Below are 22409 nucleotides of genomic sequence, written 5' to 3'. Positions count from 1 at the left end.
GTGTACAAAAACTGGCAACCACAGCTCCCTTCTCTTGGGGGATTGCAACTGGAGGCTGCACCCCTACAGAGACCTCCCGCAGAGACAGCTGAACCCCTCCTCCTTGTGCTGCATACAATAAATTTGCTGAGTTTCCAGGTTGCATAGAAGGTGCTCTCTATCAGGGCGTCACAACCAACCCGACCCCATCTTTTCTGGATGTGTTTCTGTCGTTTGTTCCATGTCTGTCGTTTCTTCATTTCCAGCACCCAGCAAACCAGCACTCACTGCATGCATTCATGAGGCACACCTTCGGACGTGCCTGTGGGGAGTTCCTGGAGAGGATTAACTGGGGAAGAAACACCCTGAATGTGAGGAGCAGACTGTATACAAAGGGGGTGGGGGGGAGCAAGTACAATACTGGGAGTCCTTTTCTCTGCTTTCTGGGCAGCTACAGACAAAATCACTCCCTCTATGGCACTGGCCCTGCTATGCTGCATCCCTTTGGACTGACAGCCCAGATAGACCTTCCTTTCTTTTTTTTTCTATTGATTTTATTGAGCTCCACATTTTTCTCTACTTCCCTCCCTACTCTTCCCCTCCCCTTCAGTCCTCTCCCATGGTCCCCATGTTCCCAATTTACTCAGGAGATCTCGTCTTTTTCTACTTCCCATGTAGATTAGATCCATGTATGTCTCTCTTAGGGTCCTTACTGTTGTCTAGGTTCTCTGGATTGTAAATTGTAGACTGGTTTTCTCTGCTTTATGTCTAAAAGCCACTTATGAGTGAGAACATATGATATTTGTCTTTCTGGGACTGGATTACCTAACTCAATATGATGTTTTCTAGATCCATCCATTTGCCTGCAAACTTCAAGATTTTATTTTTTCTATGATATAAAGATGAACACTTTGCATTGGTATGGATCTTGGTTTATTGATACAAATTTAAGGTCAATTTTGTCATCTATATTTCTACTCTTATTTAAGGTATTTTAAAAAGCTCATTTAATAATGTATAATTAAAAATATGGATTAATAGTCATTTATAATAGTCAAACTTGTAGTCATGTTAGGTTTTCTAGATATATAGAGATATAGTTCAGTTAGATAATCTTCAACACTTCAAAGACCTATGACATATGGCATTTAATATGTTTTTTTTAAATATTTATTTATTATGTATACAATATTCTGTCTGTGTGTATGTCTGCAGGCCAGAAGAGGGCGCCAGACCTCTTTACAGATGGTTGTGAGCCACCATGTGGTTGCTGGGAATTGAACTCAGGACCTTTGGAAGAGCAGGTAATGCTCTTAACCACTGAGCCATCTCTCCAGCCCCCATTTAATATGTTTTAAGAACTTAGACTTGCCGGGCGGTGGTGGCGCACGCCTTTAATCCCAGCACTTGGGAGGCAGAGACAGGCGGATCTCTGTGAGTTCGAGACCAGCCTGGTCTACAAGAGCTAGTTCCAGGACAGGCTCCAAAGCCACAGAGAAACCCTGTCTCGAATAACCAAAAAAAAAAAAAAGAAAAGAAAAAAAAAAGAACTTAGACTTTTCTCAACAGTGAGACATATCTGATTCTGGCAGTACCAATTACTTCAGAGAGGTTGATGGGCATTGAAGAAACTCATTATGAAATTTGCCTTCAATGTGACAAGGCTAGCCATTTGGGAAACAAACTGCTCTTGCCTGGGCTGCTTGATGGTATGCTGTATGAACTGGACATGCAGGACCCACAGAAAAGTGGCTGCTGAATTTGCCTAAAGAAGGTGAGACATCCCAGAGAACCTAGACAACAATGAGGACTCTAAGAGAGACATACATGAATCTAATTTACATGGAAAGTAGAAAAAGACAAGATCTCCTGAGTAAATTGGGAGCATGGGGACCTTGGGAGAGGGTTGAAGGGGAGAGGAGAGGCAGGGAGGGGAGCAGAGAAAAATGTAGAGCTCAATAAAAATCAATTAAAAAAAAAAGAGTGAGACAACCCTTCAGGGTTTCTGCTTCATGAAAGAGTCTGCCAGACATTCTGCAGGACACAGAAGAAAGTGACTGACGAATTAGTCTTTGAAATTTCCTGCTTCATGGAAAAGTCTGACAGATACTATGGGCCTGTAGGCTGAAGATGGATGCCCCACATTACAGAAAAACTTTGGGTGAGATGTCTTCTGTCAGTTCTAGTTTTGGAAGTTGGCTTACAATGCACTTCCTGTTAACTTAGGTAATATTATATCCTTCTGGGGTCTTTTGGAGTTGAAGAATAGATAGTTATAGTTTTCCTTAGTTATGATAAAATAAATTAGATATAAAACTTTAGCCTCACAAAGATAGGATAGATGATAGAATATTATCCTTAATTTGCCAAATGTAAATGGACTAAATATTGTAACTATAATTCTTGCTTGATAACTGCTTTGTATATGTAATTTTACTTTGTTAAAGATAAGATCTTCCTTTTTATTTAGAAAGAAAAGGGAAAATGATGTGGGATGTCCTTCTATATGTGTTGCTTTTATTGGTTGATGAACAAAGCTGCTTTGGCCTGTGGCAGGGCAGAATATAGCCAGGCTGGAAGAGATAGAGAAAGAGAATAGATGGAGTCAGGGAGATGCCATGTAGCTGCTGAAGGAGAAAGATATCACCAGAACCTTACTAGTAGGCCACAGCCTCATGGTGATACACATATTAATAGAAATGGGTTAATTTAGGATGTAAGAGCTAGCTAGGAATATGCCTAAGCTATTGGTCAAACAGTGCTGTAATTAATATAGTTTCTGTGTTGTTATTTGGGTCTGGATGGCCGGGAAATGAAGAAGCATTCTTCACTTACACCCTTCATCCTTTAATTTTTGTCAGGAATTTTGGTTACATCCATGAGAAAGCTAACTATTGAAAGATGCCTAGAGTACTAAAATAAGTGGAGTTCTGAGACGGGCTGAGGGGAGGCAGCCCGGGTGCATCGTGACCTGGGGAACTGACTGGACCCAAGGGAGAGCATTATGTATGACCTTTATCCTCTTCCCCAGTGGCCACTGCTCCTCTCTAGGCCTGACATCCCTGCCACAGTTCAGGCCCTGGGCTGCATCAGCAGGTGGGGTTCAGAGACAGTGCAGCATTCTTGCTATTATAGTGCAAGGTAAAAAGGTCATTCTCAGGGTCCAGTGGAGCTCCTAGACAAGTAGAAACCACATACCTCCTTGTTTATGACACTAAGCGATGATGTAGACCAGCAGAGATGATGTTCCCCTTCATTTATAACATTGAGTGATGATGTAGACCAGCAGAGACGATGCTCTCCATCCGTGACCTTCAGCAATGATCACCCATTACTTACTTCTCTCAGAGGCAGCTCATCTGCTCCGTCCTGGATTAGCATTATTCTTTTTCTCATCCTGACGTTTCTACTTGGTTGTTCCTTTTCTTGCCTTGCATGAGTTCTTGTACATTCTTTAAGGTAAGGCATCCAAGCGAGGTAAGTACTGAAAAGAAAAGGGAAAAGAAGCCCCCAACAAAGACATCTCTTGGAAGAGCATCCTTATACAATAAGTTACCAACTAGAAAGGATGGTTTAATTTCCACAAAAATTTGTGCCAAAAAAATTTACTAGGGTTTAACTTTTAGGGTTTTAATTCTCTATTTCTATCTTTGCCCAAGATGCAAATAAACAGGATAATTACCTTCTTTTCAAGCAATTTAAGTACAAATTTTTCCCTCCCAGTAACTGACCAAGAACAGCAAATCCAAAATACTCATATTTCAGTTGAAATCAAATAAGATGGAAGAACTTGACAGCCCATCAGCCTCATTTGCTGTTGGTGTTTTGAAGCCCAATCCTTTCACAGATTGTCCTCTAGGGGCTCAAAGGGTATTTTTAGGATTTCCAAAGTTCAGCTTGTCATCCACAAAACCTCTTCTCCTGTTAATGCCCTGGTTATGCACTACACAATCTTCTCCTTTTTCCACAGGACAATTAAGAAACCCTTTCATTTTCATGAGGAGCAAGGGCTTCAGGAAGTGTTGTCCCACAGGGTCCTGGAAAATGAAACCTAAATGGAAGGAGCAATAGAGCAGAATTAGGGGGCACAAGTTAACAAAATGAACACAAAACTGCAGCTGATAGCATACAACTAATATTCAATACTTATATGCCTATATGTATACTATAATATTTATATATGATATTTAATATATGTGCATATATAATTACCTAATTCAAGGCATGCATGTCATGTGTCCTTTTTCTTTGGACTTCCCTTAAGGAAACTTTGAGGCTAAGAGATCAATAGAAGCTCAGCTACACAGGTAAAGAAGGCTTTGTTCCCTACTGGATGGCACAGCCAGGTGAGCATTCAACTGTGACTTAAAAGCAAGGGCTCTTCAAACCTTTGATAAGCAACATCACTACCTACATGGTTTTCAGGCTACTTTCTTAGGTGACGAACCACCAGTAATTAGTATTCAGCATCAAGCCCCTCCCCCCCCGACTTTCCCTTCACCCCCAATCCAAACTTTATTAGCCCGAATTGCCTCTTCTAGAACTCTGCCCACTGACCATCCCTGCAGCCAGGTGGACTCCTTAGCAGTCCTCACACTGCCCAGCTGTACATCTGCCTTGGGCCCCTGTATCAGGTGGTCCCTGAAACTGGAAAGTTCTTTTTTTGGCTTATTCTTTTATCTCATTTTTTTTAAAGTTTTAAAATTGATTTTATTGAGCTATACATTTTTCTCCGCTCCCTTCCCTTCCTTTCCCCTCCCCTTCAACCATCCCCCAAGGCCCTCATGCTCCCAATTTACTCAGGAGATCTTGTCTTTTCCTACTTCCCATGTAGATTAGATCCATGTATGTCTCTCTTAAGGTCCTCATTGTTATCTAGGTTCTCTGGGATTGTGAACTATAGGCTGGTTTTCTTTGTTTTTATCTCTTGAGGCTTCCTCTAAGGACTGACACCTGCCCTGCCCCCCTCTCCCAATTACACCTGGGCTCTTCACACTGCCTCTGCATCTCAAAAGCCAAATAACGTGCCCACCAGGCACAGTGCTGATCGCTAGCCTCTGCCACTAGAGTCTCATCTTCACAGGGAAGGTTTGGGTTTTGTTACTCATCTGTCCTCTCCTTGGGACTATGGCAGTGTTTGGTACACCACATACTTCAGCTAAATTCTGAAGATGGGACAAAAAGACAACATGGCTGAGAGCACTGATGGATCCAAGTACTAAAAGGCCCCAAACGGAGCAGCGGCAAGTACACAGCCCATCTCTGTTTCAGCCAAGCACAAATCCTGGCATTGCACGGACTCTTGAGGTTCCATCAGTCAAAACACTGAGGTAATCAGCAACTGTCTCACATTCACTGTAATAGTGATCACCCAGGGAAGCCATCTGGATGGGGCCATGGTGCCTCTCACCCACAGGCAAAGGCTGTGACCACACCTTTGAAACCACAAAGGCAAGTGTAAAGTCTAGAGAAGAATATAAAGTGTCAAGGTGAAAACACAAGTTCTGTGGAAACTCCCATGTAGTGAAAGAGCGACCCAGCCTGCAGGTCATAGTACTCCGCCCTTCCATAACAGCTACAAATCAAACAAAAGATGACAAACTCCCTTCTTTGCCCCCGTTCTCCTCTCCCCTCCAGAGAAACCAGGACTGTACGGTCTATTGGGATGACATCTCCAAGCCTGCGCTCCACCTCCCGTCACCCAGCTTTGGTCGTCTCTCACTATACCTGAATCTGTTGGTGGCTGGGGTGGTTTCCGTGTTAAACTCGGCCACTGGGACTCCCCTGGAAGCCACCTGAGGGGCAAACATGGCAGCTGGGTAGACCACAGAGGATGTTCCCACCTACAAGGCAATTGGACAATGAGCGCCACTAGGTGAGATGAAAGAGGCGGGAAACCTACTCAGGCCGGGGCGTGGATGGGGGTGTGTGAGGAAAGCCCAGCCAGATGACAGAAACTGCAGTGTGGGGACAGGTAAAAGCCATGTCCTGCCTTTGGTGTTTGGCCAATCACTGCAAGTGGGGAAGAACCATGTGACAGAAAAGGACAGTTAGTTACATAAGTAGACAAAGAAGCAAAGAAATGGCCCAAAGGATATGACTAGGGGTCCCTTTGGTTCTGGTCTTTGAGGTTGTGCAAATGATCCACATTTTTTGTCTACGGTTGGGAATAATCATTGTTAATATTCTGGCATGCACACACACCCTTCACAGGCATGGAAAGGTCACAGCACATGCTGCAAATCGAGCTTTCTCACTAGTGACCACGACCACAGAGGTGGCACCCAACATGGGCTGTACACAGTTAATACAGAACGGCAATATCCCCAGCACAAAGTGCCTCTGCTTTTAAAGACATATTAGAGTAACTGTGAGCTCTGCATGCTCTTTCTAGTTAACCACCTTTAGGGACTATGTCCAAGGAAACTGCTTGAGGAACATGCCAAGATTCCCATCTACATGTGTTCATGCAACATTGCTTCAAATACCAAAATCTGAAACAGCCTAAGTTGGACCTAGAGTACAGACTTGTAATCCTAGCACGTGAGAGGTAGAGGCAGGAGGATGAAGAATTCAAGTCTGGCTTTGGCTATATAGCGATACACAATACTCTCCTGGGCTACGTTAGACGCTATTCAAAAAACAACCTGCAACAACCCAAATGCCCTGTGATAGAGGATTTTCTCCCTATATCATGTAGTGATATTTCACTTATATTTTAATAAATAAAGCTTGCCTGAAGATCAGAGAGTAAAACAGCCCTACTGGTCAGCCTTACACACCAGGCAGTGGTGACATACACCTTTAATCCCAGTAGCCACACTAGTTGCCATAGAAACCGGGCAGTGCATGCCTTTAATCCCAGTGATGCATGCCTTTAATCCCAGAACTAGAGAGGATTATAAAACAGGAGGAGACAGCTCTCAGACACAGTCTCATTCTGAGATTCCTGGAGGCAGGATGGCCACTTCAGACTGAGGTCAAGGTAAGAGCCTGTGGCTGATTGTTTTGCTTTTCAGGTCTTCAGGTTGAACCCCGATTTCTCTCTCTGAGGTTTTATTAATGGTGCTTCATTATCATGTGTGTACTAGAAAATCATACAGTAAACTAAAAGATGTGGCAGCTTTGGATATATTGGCATGGGATATGTCAACTGAATTATTATATGAATAAAACAGTCTCAAACCAGAATGTGTATTATGTCTATCTGATGTATATATATCTACATAAGGAAGAGTTTGAATCAGAAGTGTTCAACTTTTTGTGGAAAGAGCCACATATTAAAATAGTTAGGTTCTATAGGCCATCTGCTCTCTGCCAAAAGGACTCAACTCCTGGTCTAGAAGAAAACATCAAAATGCTACCAGTAGCCGGGCGGTGGTGGCGCAGGCCTTTAATCCCAGCACTCGGGAGGCAGAGGCAGGCATATCTCTGTGAGTTCGAGACCAGCCTGGTCTACAAGAGCTAGTTCCAGGACAGTCTCCAAAACCACAGAGAAACCCTGTCTCGAAAAACTAAAAAAAAAAAAAAAAAAAAAAAAAAAAAAAAAAAAAAAAAAAAAAAAAATGCTACCAGTGATTATCTCCAGATGGTATAATGTGGTGGTTTCTAATTTCCTTCTTAGGTTTTGATTCTTTCATAGTTTATCAATGACATTTAATAATGAGCATGTATTATATTTAAAATCTAGGCTAGGGCTGGCAAGATAGCCCAGCAGGTAAAGGAGCTTGCTGAAAAAGCCTGGTGAGCCAAGTGTGTCCCTTAGAACCCATGCAAAGGTGGAAGGAGAGAGCTGACTCTACAGCGGTGACCTCTGACCTCCACGTGTGGCACACTCGCACACAAACATCATGCATACACATGTGACAGATAAATAAAACACTCTGATGCTTCCCCGATGGCGTTATGATCGTCTATTTATTACATCTCTAAATTTATACTGCTCTATAAAAGCATGTTCCTTTTGTTACTTTGTGGGGGAAGTGAGGCTTTTAAAGATGCTCAGAACATGATTGTGCATAGCTTCATCCTTTAAGATAGGTCTTGGGGCTGGAGAGATGGTTAAGAACAGTTGCTGCTCTGCCAGGGGACCCAGAATTAGTTCCCAGCATCCATGCTGGGGGGCTCGCAACTATGTGGAACTCGAGGAGATCCAAAGCCCCTGGCCTATCTTTTAAAAAGATTACTTCTTGGTTTTCTCTGCAGGACACTATGAGACTTCCACTCACATCTGTGGAATAGTCCTTTACACTGTATGAATATATGTTACAGTGATTGGTTTAATAAAGAAGCTGACAGGTAGAGGTTAGGTGGGACTTGCAGACAAAAAGACAGTGTGAAAAAGAAGAAGAGAGGAGTCTCAGAATCTCCAGGAGATGCAGAAAGAAGATGAACTTGCCATTAGTGAGAAAAGATACTAAGTCATGTAGGAGATTGTAGAGAAGAAATGTGTGTTAATTTAAAATGGAAGAGTTAGCTAGTAATAAGCTTGAGCTATCGGCTGAGCATTTATAATTAATAATAAGTCTCGGTGTGGTTATTTGGGAACTGTCTGGTGGGAAAGAAAAGTCCACCTACACACATCTTCCAGGGGAAGAAGAGGGGAAAGAGTGAAGGAGAAAAGGAGGAAGAGAAGTGGGAGGACAGGAAGAAGGGAGGAAGACGGCAGCCAGAAGACACTCCACCCCAGTCTTTCCACGTTCTGGAGACCAGCGATGGGCATGACCTACCACTAGACACAGGTCACAGAGGGCAAGCTCTCTGTCCACCTCCTCCAGAACAGCAGGATCCAGGTTTTCTCCAAACCACACCACATGAGGTCGCAGCAAGCCACCGCATCCGGCCTCCTCACACCTGGAAGAATGTCAGCCTTGAATCAGCTCTAACTGCTCGGGCCAGGACCACCCAGGATCCCAGAAAAGCTGGGCTGCTACTCAGGTCAGGAGATGGGAACTTGTCCCTGGATGTGGGGCACTCAGGTGACTTTGCCCTACTAGTCTTATCTACTGAGCTGTGTAGATACTGTTTCCGCTAAGCTTGGCCTGCTAGCTCTAAAAAATTGTTTCTCTCCCCTTGGTGCACTCATTGGCACAAACACACTCCCATTGCCCAGAGCTGGGCACAACAGCAGCCTCAGAGCTGCTGCAACCCGAACCACGTGTTTCCACCAGTGAGCTGGCTCCTGTGCTTTCTCGCAGATCATGTCTTTCCTGAGACTGGCCTACGGCCAAGTTTCTCGCTCTTCTCCACCTCACTCTGCCTCTTGCTGGAACCCAGTGCTCTGTGCGCAGTAGAGCAGGGGTTCTCCCAACATATGGCCTCCCGAGCTTCCTTCTGACTTTTGACTTTGAGACACTTTTGTTAAATTGCCACAGCTGACCTTGAACTCACTTGTGGGTCAAGCTAACCATGAACTTGTGATCCTCCTGCCTCAATCTTCCAGCCTGGTCTACAGAGTGAGTTCCAGGACAGCCAGGGTTAGACAGATAGACCTTGCTGGGGTGGGGGATTTCTCTTCATTCACTCCTTATTACCTCTAGGTAATATAGTCTAGGTTTATGTTCTAAAATCTTCTGCCTCCTATATCAGCTTTATCTTATTAAGGAAACTTCTAGAATCCCTAATCTTTTCTATTGAAACTTCAGGATTTATTAATGAAAAGCTTTATTTTAAAAAGATGAAGAAAAGAAAAGAAAAAGAAAGAAATGAAAAGGGTCTATGGTTAAAATAAACCAAAGAAGTATCAATATAGCAAAACCACTTTTAGGAAGAACTGATTCAGGGCTGGAGGAATGGCTTTGTAGTGAAGAGCATACTGCTTTCTCAGAGGACCCTCACTAGTCTAGTGGGTCATAATTATCTGGGAATTCCTTGATTCACAAGGGAATCCAAATGCCTCTGACCCCCAAGCGTACTGCATTCAGAAATACATACCCACATGCAGGCATACACACATAGACAAAGTTTTAAAAATTAAACCTTTTTTTTTTTTTGGTATTTGGAGATAATAGAGAACCTGGGAGGTGTTTCATCTTTGGTCCTTTCGCCCCCGGACTCAGAGGTCAGGGCTGACTGTTGCATTTGGACATTTCAAAGGCATCTCACACACACACAAAGAGCTGAGATTTTGATTTCTAGTTTTTCTTTTCCGCAACCTTGAACACCAGCTACACATCCATTTTTCTTACTTACCGGGGAAGTTTGTCAACTGGGATTCTGGCGTCCTGGGTCTCTGGTTCTGGAGCCCTAAAGTAAATAGCAAGAAAGAGAAAGAAGAATGTGACATAGTCATTTGTGTTGTGTCTGGCAGTATATGGTACCACACTTGCTCGCGCATGCTAACTTAGAAGGCTTATAGAAGCATGGACCCTAAATACTGACCATTGGCTTTGCTTCAAGAGGGAATTTGTGTAGGGGAGAGTCTCAATGGGGCTCAATTGATGCTTCTCCAATGAAATTATGTTAGCTTTTTACTTCGGTAAGTTTATACTGCTCTGAAATGGTCCAGAAGAATTTTTTTCTCAGTAGTTTCCTTAATTTTTCCTACTTACAACAATAATACACATTCATCATAAAAATGTTGGGAAATTCCCAATGATATCAATGAGAAATAAAAATTACCCAAAATCTCTCAGTTCTTCACAGTAACAGTTAGTCCTTTCTGGTATTTCCTTGTGATGTTTTAGCTAATATACGAATATATGAAAATGGAATGTGAATTTGTATAAATAAAATTTGGGGATCAGATCACACAGCAAATACTCTGGCATCTGATAGCTTTTCCTTAGCACGGTAAATTATGAATTAAATATTTCTTTCATCAGATATCTGTACAGTGTCTAGTTTGTGCATTAGAAATAACCACGAGAATCTTCAGTGAATATTCAATTTCCTCACATTCACGTCCAGTTCAAGGGGAAATGACATGTGCTCTGCAGCACGATGTAATTACCCTTTTCCTGCTAACGCTGGACAAATCGGACTCTTGTAGTTCTCAGCGACATTGCCGCATGAGGTGCACCGAGTTTTAAACAAGGTCCCTGAAAGAAAAGATGTGTGTCAGCTTGATGGATTTGACAGTCACCTAGCATATACACTTCCGGGCATGTCTGTGAAGATGTTTCCAGAGTTAATGCTCTGAGAGAGGAAGACCAGGCTGGAGCGATAGTTCAATGGTTAAGAGCACCTGAGGTGCTTACAGAAGAGGCAAGGCGGATTTCTAGCACCCTCTTCTGGGCTCCAGAGGCACCAGGCACACATACGGGACATACATACACACATAAAACAAACAGCTCTTTCAGGTCTTAGCTCCAATATGATCAAATTATTAAGAAGAAACAACAGTAGAGCCAAGAAGGGGTCACAGCCAATTCGCTGCACATACTTCACCCGTTGAGGGCCCAAGGATAAAACAGTTGTCATCCAGCTGGGCAGTGGTGGTGCACGCCTTTAATCCCAGCACATGGAAAGCAGAGACAAGCAGATTTCTGGGAGTTCGAGGCCAGCCTGGTCTACAAAGTGAATTCCAGGACAGCCAAGACTGTTTGCAGAGAAACCAAAAAAAAAAAAAAAAAAAAAAAAGTTGTCATCCATTCAGAACACAGTAGAGGTTGCTACTGTCCAAAGCAGGCATCTCCAATTCTCACAAGCTATCCAAGCTGTGTGACTGTGTGAGCTGTGGCATTTCAACCTCATGTGGTCAGGAATTGAGCTCTTGAAGTCTCAAAGGCCCAACTACTCCTACCGCTACTTAGACATGTTGGTGCTGACCCATGACCTTTACCAAAGTCCATGTAAAGAGCTGACTTTAGAAAGACAAAAGAAAAAACATCTGGGAAAAATAGAATCTTACAAAATAAATAAAATATTTAAAAAAGAAAAAACTTTTGAAAGAGGGAGGATGATCCACCTTAAATACAAGTGGGAGCACCGCAGAGGCAGGGGCCATGAACTAAATAAAAAGGGGGGTACACGCGGGTCTCTGAGTGTGGGGCCAGCCTGGTCTACTTAGTGAGTTCTAGTACAGCCAGGGCTACACAGAGTGTGTGTGTGTGTGTGTGTGTGTGTGTGTGTGAATATATATATTGCACAGAGAAGCACTAGTTCAACTCTGCTCCCTGAGTGCAGATGCAATATGAACAGACCCTTACACAGTGAGCCAAAATAATCCACGCTTACTGTGTCCCCTAAAACCGTGGGCCCAAGCAAACCACCTTTCTCTGAAGTTGTTTTTGCCAGGCATTTAGTCACAGTGAGAAAAAAAAGTAACTATTTTAGGGTTGGTTTTTTTTTTTTTTTTTTTTGACAGGGTGTTACTATCTTGTTCAGTTTGGTCCCAGTTCTACCCTCTAGACTCCAACCATCCTCCTGCCTCAGTCTCCCACTTATTTGAGACTATAGATGGTGTCAACACTTAGCTTACGTATCTTAAAATGATAACTGGGTTTAATGATATGAAGGAGTGTCCTTTGTTTTTTCCCTCAGAAAAGAGTTCTCAAGGTTTGTAACAGGAAAGCAACCGCCCACCTAGAGTGCGCATGCACCCTTTTGTAATTCTGCAAAGACTGTGAAACAGGGGCCATCACCCTCGCTTTGTGCATGGCAAAGAAAACGGCTCACAGGTGGATGCTGAAGAGAAATAGGCAGAGACTCATGGGAAATGGCACACAGCTGGCAGAAGGTAAGTGTTGATGAAAGAACAGATTTCTACGTTAGGGGACCCCAAGCCGAGGGAAAGCAGGTCTTCACTGCTCTGACACAGCACAGACAACATGGGGGTCTTCACTGCACAGATACAGCACAGACATGGGGGGCTTCACTGCACAGATACAGCATAGATAACATGGGGGTCTTCACTGTACTGGTACAGCACAGACATGGGGGTCTTCACTGCATCTGTACAGCAGCATAGTCATGGGGTCTTCATTGCACTGGTACAGCACAGACAACATGGGGGTCTTCACTGCACGGATACAGCAGAGACATGGGGGTCTTCACTGCACGAATACAGCACAGACATGGGGGGTCTTCACTGCACAGATAAAGCACAGACAACATGGAGGTCTTCACTGCACCCGAACAGCACAGACAACATGGGCGGGCTGATTCTCAACTTGTTCACATGAAAACGCATTCCTTGGGTTTGTAGCTTTGTAGACACCAATTCTAACAGCCTTGGACAGAACACCACCCAGGAAGGAAGCCAAAGGGACCCAAAACAAACTCCAGGGATGTTACAAACAGGGTGGGCTCGTTACAGAACAGGGCCTGGGCCAACACCTCCCTCAGGCTCTAGGGTGGAGCAGGATGGCTTCAGTGGCAAATTCCCTACTGAGGACAAAGGATAAATAAGTAAACACCTCCAGGAGGTTGAAATCACACCGACCATATCCAATCCAGCTGAAGCCACAGTGGTCCTGGCACCCAGACCTTTCTTTCTCCTCCCCTCTCTGGGTAGCAGTTCACAGCACAGCCTACTCCTGCAGGTGGTCCAGGAGCAGGGCTTGTGGCTGTGTACACAGCGATTCTCCAGTGTACAGGACACAGTAACACCCAATACTGTGCAGTGGGGGCTTTGGGAGAAATGCAGGCTTTGTTTTGGTGTTCAAGTAGGACCTGTTTAACTGAAACCCAAGGGTGTTGACACTGTGGTTCTCAGTCCAGACTCCAGCTAGCAGATTACAGGACACAAGGGAGGGGTGCCAGGGGTAAGACGTCCCTTGCTGCCAGCAGGAGCTGTTCAGGTGCTATCAGGCACCAGCGTGTTCCCCAGGGAAGTGTCAAACGTCCTGTGGGAGGGACAGGTGTGAGGAGGTGCGTAGGGTGGAGAGGCTGTTTTAAAATCTGGTCTCCAGCAGGGGTGGTGGTGGCGTACACCTTTAATCCCAGCACTCAGGAGGCAGAGGCAGGCGGATCTCTGTGAGTTAGAGGCCAGCCTGCTCTATAGAGTGAGTTCCAGGATAGCCATGGCTACACACAGAGAAACCCTGTCTTGTAAAAACAACAACAAAAATAAATCTGGCCTGCCTCACCGTGGATTTCCAGCAGGTTCTTGGTGCCAGCCTTGCGGTGCAGCTCATCGATGTTCTGAGTGATGACTACAACCCGTCGGCCCTGGTCACGTAGCCGGGCTTCACACTGGGCAATGGCCAGGTGCCCGGGATTGGGTTCCTTGCTCTTCATGACCTCCCTCCGGTAGTGGTAGAACTCCCACACCTGTGATGGGTTGCGGGCAAAGGCCTGTGGAGTCGCCAGGTCCTGAGGGGAGAGGCAGAAGTCAGGGAGGGACCTGTGGAGGTGGACAGGGGCCGCTGTAGGTCTGGCTAGACTGTGTAACTCCGGCCTAGATCCCAATCCTGGAACTAACCCAGGACTTAGACAGCCACTTCCCTACTGATGAGACAGAAGCAATGGAACCTACCTCACTCATCTCACAAATTATGAACAGGAAGTAAAGAGACATGTGGGAAGTATCTGGATTGATATAGCTACGTGTACTTGTGTGTAAGCCACACACAAATGCATGCGCATATATAACTACATACAAACATAGCTATACATACTTACATGCAAATCAGATACATATACACAATATACACAATTACATGCATGAAGCTACATATTATAACACGCAACCCCCCCACATATATATATATAAGCTTACACACAACTATACAATATTTCCAGCTATGTACATATGGTTACATGTACTCAGAGGTACACATGTATACATGCATACAACTAAACATAAACGTTTAGTTACATATACTTACACATGAACAAATATATACAGACAGCCATACAACTTCATAGATACATGTTACATCTATTTACACACAAACCACATGCATGTATTTACACATAAAAAACTACACACTTGCATATGGCTATGTATTTATAAACTACACACATATACATTTATAAAGGAGGGTCAGAAGAACTTGGGCCAATCTGGAAAACAGAGCTCAGCCCCTTTAAGAAAGACTGCTCCTTGCTTGGAAGGAGGGGTAGCACCCCTTACCCTCCCACCTTCCTACCTCCACCCCAGGGGACTGAGCTGCTACAAAATGGCCAGTAGGGGGAGGACTCCTAGGAGTCTATGAAAAATCCAAACTAGAGTCTCTGGCAGACTACCTCCAGGGCTCCTCCCATGCCCATAAGAGCTGTTTGTTATAACACAGTTTGTCTATCTTGTTGTTTTTTTTCTTTGTGGCGAGTCCTTCCGGTTCTGCTTCAATCCATAACTTACTTTCACTCCGTCATCTGCCCCCAGGATGGTACCCCACTTTGCCTCTGGACCCTTAGGGTCTCTGATTCCACTTTGGGGCAGGGCAGAGCAGGACAAGTCATCCCTGCCTCAGATCTCTGGCTGTCACACTGCCTGTGGCTTCTCTCTGTCTCCCAGTTACTTGACATTCCTATCTGAATCTCTCCAGGACATACAATTCTTGGTCCCATGGAATGCACTCGCTGGTACCCTTAGCTGACCATCCCTCACCCAAGATACTCATAGCACATAAGCATACACACATACAGCTATACATACTTACAGACTAGACAACCATACACATATATGAGCCACATTAAATACACGCATACATAAAACAATACATATTAACAGAATACATGAAAGATCTATACTTAAAGTCCTGGCCCTCTTCTAAGACAGTTCTTTCCTGTGATAGAGGGCACAGCACAGCTGTCTGGGCTGGAAGCTGACAGGAAGTGCACAGGAAATTCTGAACAGTCATGGAAATGTTCTGTATCCTGCCTGTGGTACCTTGGGTCCACACGGAACTGTGCACTCAACAAACACAGCATTTCAGGCCGTGTTAATTTGAAAAGAAGCATATCAACAGCTGCTGTGATCTGAGACACTGACTTCTGACTTTCCGAAGAGAAAGATGTTCAGGCTACAGGGCTGCCTGCAAGCCACAAGGAGGAGCTCTGGGGCCCTATCGCCATGCCACAGCTTGTGGGAGTCACCACACATGGTGAGGGAGGCTCTCCAGAGATGCTGCTACTTCCAATAACTCCTCACCCATACTCTTGCTATAACTCCAGTAAAAAAAAACCGCACTACTTCACCCAACTGGACGGTGGTGCAATCCTGACTTTGGTCGGTCTTGCACTCCCTTTCAGAGGTGAACTGTGTGTGTGTGTTTCATGGTTCATGCACATGAGTATGTAGATGTGCACACGTGTGCATGAGTAGTCAGATATCAGAGGAGGATGTCTTCCTGGTGCTTCTGCCTTATTCCCTTGAGACACGGTCTCTCAGTGAACAGAAGCTTGCCGTTTAGGCTAGGCTGGCTGGACACAAGCTTCTAGGATCTTCCTGTCTCCACTTTCCAGTGTTGGGGTTTCGAGCCTACAGGTATGCTCAGCTCTTCATGTGCATGCTGGGAATCAAACTCACGCACTAAACCCATCTCCCTGGCCCCAAATTTGCTATCATCTCATCACAGAGACTGTGTTGACACCAAAACCAAGAGGACAAAATGGTTACTGCCAAATTCAAACACTGCCCTTGGGCTTCAGGTATATATGTGGATGCTGAATCAACCGCCATAATAGCTTCATTTGGAAAAGCCTTTGGTAGTCTGGAAGCGTTACTCACCTGGGCTTGCCATTTTCTCCAATAACCTCCTGCTCCTCTGAAGGTTGGAACCCCACTCTCCGCACTAACGCCAGCCCCTGAGATGATGGCTATGTGTTTGGCGTTTGCAAAACACTTCCGAAAATCTGCCATATCTAAACAGAAAATAAAACCCGTGTCAATCCAGAGTACCAATGGGACACTTAGATTCCACACCAATTGTCTATGGCATGAAACTTGAATAAAATTACACTGTAAGATACTCCAATAGAGGCCGAAGAGATGGCTCAGCAATCAAGAGCACTTGTCGCTCTTACACAGGGCTGGTGTTCAGTTCCCAGTACCTACCTGGTACTTCACAACCATCTCTAACTCCAGTTCCAGATATTTCTGGTGCCCTCTTCTGACCTCTGTGGGCACGAGGCACATGCATGCACACATACAGGCAAACACTCGTACACATTAAATAAATAAATCTTCAAAAACTGAAAGATTTAAGATATCCCAATAAAAAGTATTCCTCAGGGCTGGTGAGATGTCTCAAATAAATAAGGTTTAAAAAACATTCCCTGTACCATGGAGACATCGTGTACACTTGATGGGTAAGTGTATGGTATCTCAAGGATATGAGGGCTTTGGGCACACACCTAGCAAGGCGTCTCAGCTCCATGTTCCAGCCCACTGGGTGATCTGAAGGGCTTACACTCTATACTCGGTTCCGTGGGTTGCTTGGCATGCATGATGCTCTTACCTTAGAGCACAGTCATGCAAACGTAACAGGGTTGATGGAGCCAGAATTCTCGTGGAAAGTCAAGACAAAGAAAGCCTCTGCGCTTGTGAGCAACCTGACCTGAGGCCCACCAGACAACCTGACCTGAGGCCCACCAGACACCAAGCATCTAAAATTCTCCTCGTGCTCACTTGCCCTGTGAAAATCATGCTACAGCTTCCTCAGCACCATGACCGACGTAGGCATTTATAAGGATGACTTACTTGAACTTGGACGAGCCATGGTGAGGCAGATCTTGCTTTGCGGGGAGGCTGGAGGCTTCAGTCCACAACACAGCTGGGAAATGAATCGGCCGGGAAGGATCTGGAGCGGTCGCATCAGGGTTTCTTTGAACTACTGCTTCTCCAGCAGGCTTTAGAAGAGTTACAAAACGACGTAGAAACAATCATAAAACATTTAAATACTCAGCATTCTTTGTCTCCTTAGAGGAGTTATTGCTGTATGTAAGTATAAACATTTTGCTACTTGATTCAAGATAACTAGTCCTAAGTGGAAAAATCTCATAAATATACTCAGCCAGCAGAACACTGTTGGTCCAGCCTACTTCAAATGTGCTCACAACGCCACTTAATGTGAAATCTGTTAGAATAAAGACCAAACATATTATGGTTTGTAATTTTATTTTTTGGGTTTTTTTTTTTGAGACAGAGTCTAGTTACATATTACAGGGTAGGAACTTAAGAGGAACTTATATTGACAGTGTGTGCATTGTACCACAGTAAACCCCAACTGAAAATCAGAGGCAAATACAATGACATTTCCAGGGTAACCTATCTCTGTTGTGAGTAGAGACACCTCACAGGAAGCCTGGGATGCTCAAACTGGAAAGGCGGGAAAACGGGGCCAGAACCTGAGTCTGGCGAATGAGGAAGAAGATTGACAAAGGGGCTCATACTATACCCCAAACTGGCTTAGGACTCACCATGCAGTCCAGGTTGGCCTGGAATCCATGACAATTCTGTTTCAACTTTATAATAGCTAAGATCGCAGATGTGAGCCACCAAGCCCAGGTTTCATTGTTACTTGCCTCATATCACACATAAAAAAAAAAAATCAATTAGAAATGGGTTAAAGACTTAAGCCCATCACCTGAACCTGACACGCCAAGAGAAAAAGAGGTGGAAGTCCTGACACGGCATGGGCAGTGGTTTCTTGGCTAGACCCTAAACACGGGTGATTGATAGAAGCAGAAACAGACAAACAGGCTGATAAAAGAATCAGTCATTCACACAGTGGGAGAAAATACTTCAAACCATACAGTTGATAAATGCTAATGTCTAAACTATATGGAGGGCGGCTGGAGAGATGGCTCAGCAGTTAAGAGCACTGACTCCTCTCCCAGGGGACCAGAGTTTGATTCCTAGCATCCATATGGTGGCTCACAACTGTCTATAATTCCAGTTCTAGAGAATTCAACATCCTCTTCTGGCCTCCTCGGACACCATACACGTGGTATATATAGAAATATATGCAGGCAAAACACCCATACACATAAAGTTTAAAAAAAATCTCAAAAAATTTTAAGTAATTTAAATAAAATAAAATACACGGAGGACTGGTGATATGACTCAGAGGGTAAAGGCATTTGCCACCAAGCCTGAAGACCTGAGTTCAATCCCTGGTGATAAAAGGAGAGAACCAACTCCTGCAATTGTCCTCTGATCTTCACATGAGTGCCATGTCATGTTCCTGTACACACACACACACGTATTTACATATATAAAATATATTTATATATTTTTAAACTCAGTTGCAAGAAAGCAGCCTAGCTTTAGAAATGAGCAGAGTTCCTGGATGGGTATTTCTCAAAGGAAGATATTGAGGCAAAGAAAATGAAATCACAATGAATTATTACCTTAGCTCTGCTGGTGTGGCTATTATCACAAGGACAAAAGCTAATGTTAACAAAAATGTGGAGGAAATGTCAACACATCCATTTTGGAAAACAACATGGAGATTCCTCAAAAATTCAAATCAGAATTGCCATGCATTCTAGCAAGCTTGTTATAAAGGGACTGGAGGTCAGTATGTGGAAGAGGCATCTGCACTTGAGTGCTAAATTTTGTGTTATCCACATGGAAACAATCTAGGTGTTAATCAACAGAGGAATAAATAAAATGTAGCCTATGCATATGTAATGCAATATTAAGAGAAAGGATTCTATCGTTTGGGACAAAGTGGATGATCCTACTAAAATAAGTGAAATAAGCTAAGCACAGCCGGGCAGACATCCTGACCTGACGTGTGGAGGACATAAAGTCAAACTCACAGAAGCAAAGAACAGGGTGATGGTTACCAGGGGCTGGGTGTGGGGCACGGAGATGTTTGCCAAGGGGCACAGACTCTGGGCAAGAGAGAATAGGTTTTGCTGGTCTAGTGCCCAGCACAGTAACCATAGTAGATAATGATGGAATGCACGTTTCAAAATTTTGAAACAAGTAAAGTAGAAAGGTTCTTACCACTAAAAAAATAGTAAGATGGTAGACACGTTGATTAGCTTGACTTACTCTTATTATATATAATACATATATCAAAACACCCCATTGCACCCCAGAAATACACACAATTATCTCTTATCAACTGAAATGCAGGCATAGTCATGGCATAGAATATATGGCAACTGTATTGGCAGAAACGTTCACAGGTTGTCAGCAAAGACTCTTTGGACACCAAAAGCTCCACAATCGAGATCAATACACCAGTCCCAGACTTTGACGCGGACTGGCTCCACTCGCACCCGCTCCTTTAAAGCCTACCTGGCATTAAAACCTAAGAAAGAGTACAGCCTAGGACCCAATCTCTCCAAACATGTGCATGCGGGGCTTCCAGCCCCCACTCTCTGAGGGTTTTCCTCCAACCTCGCTGCAGCTGATCGCTCCTGATCTCCCATCTTCCCAGAGCTGAAAACTGCGCCTCTACTCCCCATCCCCCGCCCTAACCTCCACACCACTCGCAAAACTTTGGGGCACCATCCTCCGGCTGCTGGCTTGGCCTTAACCTTTCCCCATTTCTCTGTTGCCATGATCATCAAATTCTACGGGCTCTACCTCTCTACCTTCAGACTGTGTCGCCATTCGCTGCTTTCTGCACTCCCATCGCCACCACTACAGCCTGCCCATGTCACCTTAGCCAAAGTGCCCTTCCTCCAGGTCACCGCCTTCCGGGGCCCAGTTGCTCCCAGGAGTTTTCCGCCCTCCTCCCTGTCGCTGGCGTCCCTACCGACGCCCGGCCGCGCATGCGCGGGGTGGGGCGCGCAGGACAAAGCTAGGACCCCCCCCCCAAGTCAGGCATAAAACGCACCTGCAGAAGGTGGTGGGGACAGAGCAGGCAGGAGAGGCTGCGGGGCGGAGCGCTCGGCATCCTAGTGTCCCGCCCCGGCTGCAGCGGCCCCTGCCGGAGACCCGGGACCCGGGCCAGCCTTTGGTTCAGCTTTTCTTTGCGGGTTTCCGTGGACTCCGTGAACTCAGGGGAAGGCGCGGGAACTTGCTTGCTTCTTTGTAACCTTCCAAGGTTCGTTCCACTTCCCAGATAGGTCATGAACTACCGCCTGCTCTGTTGCCTCCTTTAGCACACTGGGGGACGACAGTTCCAGTACAGAATCATTTCCCTTGAATTTTTGTGGCAAACCTTGGCGAGTCGGTTTCAGGCTAGCCCAACCTCTCTAACCTGGGAGGCTGTGTTTCACTGCTGCTGGTACCAAGATCCACCGGCTTTACGGACTTCTCTGCCTTTCTAAGGTACTGGTGATGGACCAGAAAGGGAAATAGTATGAGAACTTGGGAGCAAATTGGTTCGCGTTTATCTTTCTCTTTCCCAGCTTAAACCTCAAATGCCCCGTTGGCGGGACATTCTGCCCACTTTGAAGCCCCTCCTTCAAACCTTAAGATCTATCAGTACCCCCAGAGACTTGCAGAAACAGAAAACGAAGCAGGCTTTCATATCTGGCTGTTAACATCAGGCTGCTGTTGTTTTTCTAGTTGAATGCACGGTGTTTGCCAGGCTCCGGGTACTTCTGATCAAATCAAGCGTGTGGATGGATTTAAATCTTCCCGTCATCTGATGAAATGGATACTGTGGTCTTCACTGCACAGCTGAGCAAACTGAGGCCCAGGAAAGTCAAACAACTAACTGTCCAAGACACAAAGCTTTTGATTCGTGGGTTTGAGATTTGGATCTAAGTGTGGCAATAGGGCACAGGTGACAGGCGTCAAGGTTACCATGAAAGAAGCCAGCTGGCAGACAGTCTGTAAAGCCCTCCCCACCAGGGTTTCATGCAACATAGCAGAGAGGGCCAGGACTATGAAAACGACCCATAAAGGCTCACTACCCTAGTGGCTGGAGGCTGTTAAAGAGTCTCCACCCACGCCGGGCGGTGGTGGCGCACGCCTTTGGTCCCAGCACTTGGGAAGCAGAGGCAGGCGGATCTCTGTGAGTTCGAGACCAGCCTGGTCTACAGGAGCTAGTTCCGGGACAGGCTCCAAAACCACAGAGAAACCCTGTCTCGAAAAACCAAAAAAAATAAATAAATAAGAGTCTCCACCCTTTCCCACCTCTCTAGACTATTCGGTGCTTGGAGAAGTTCCCCTTCTTAGTAAACTGTCTCTGCTTCTAACACTGTCCATGTGGCCCCGTACCCTTTGTCCTGAGACATGAGACCCTGGAATTCCAGCTGGTGACCTCTGAACTCATCTATGGCCTAAGTGCTCCGGAGACAGGTGTTGTGAGATATTTGTACACTGTGTGAAGACGTGTTGCTGCGACTGGTGTAATAAGAAGCAAAATGGCCAATAGCTAGGCAGGAGAGATTAGGCGGGACTTCCAGGTGGAGAGAGGAAGTCAGAGGGACCAATCTAGGTGCTCAAGCGGTACCAGCCAATACAGAACAAGTTGAACATACGGGGCAGAGGAAAGATAACGGAGCTAAGGTAACTGAATAATAGAACGTAGATTAATAGAAATAGGTTAATTAAGTTATAAGAGCTACTTAGGAAAAAAAAAGCCTAGATTAAGGTCAAGCTTTCATAATTAAAAGTCCCATGTCAT

The 22409-nt window shown here is 45.0% G+C and overlaps 1 protein-coding gene across 6 annotated transcripts; it reads right to left on the bottom strand.

The window, feature by feature from the left end:
• Positions 1–933: 933 nt before the first annotated feature.
• On the bottom strand, positions 934–20796 carry Sirt5 (sirtuin 5). 6 transcript variants are annotated; one of them, XR_009058211.1, is made up of 10 exons: positions 20491–20658; positions 17570–17718; positions 16598–16731; positions 14010–14235; positions 10931–11018; positions 10171–10224; positions 8709–8832; positions 5707–5822; positions 3178–4030; positions 937–2552 (listed from the first exon to the last, which is right to left on the bottom strand). XR_009058211.1 is itself a non-coding variant. In XM_057787969.1 (9 exons), the coding sequence occupies exons 2-9, from the start codon at positions 17682–17684 to the stop codon at positions 3955–3957; spliced, it is 933 nt and encodes a 310-aa protein (XP_057643952.1). In that variant the 5' UTR covers positions 17685–17718; positions 20667–20796; the 3' UTR covers positions 934–3954. The 6 variants fall into 6 exon arrangements, 5 of the variants coding, with proteins under 5 accessions (XP_057643952.1, XP_057643953.1, XP_057643951.1 ...); XM_057787969.1 differs by lacking the exon at positions 20491–20658 and adding an exon at positions 20667–20796 and having other exon boundaries at positions 934–4030; XM_057787970.1 differs by having other exon boundaries at positions 934–4030; positions 20414–20658.
• Positions 20797–22409: the final 1613 nt, after the last annotated feature.

This window comes from Chionomys nivalis, chromosome 13 (genome assembly GCF_950005125.1).
Source record: "Chionomys nivalis chromosome 13, mChiNiv1.1, whole genome shotgun sequence".
NCBI classification, from domain to species: Eukaryota; Metazoa; Chordata; class Mammalia; order Rodentia; family Cricetidae; genus Chionomys; species Chionomys nivalis.
The sequence above is the reverse complement of the archived record's forward strand: the minus strand, read 5'-3'. Positions and strand labels throughout refer to the sequence as shown.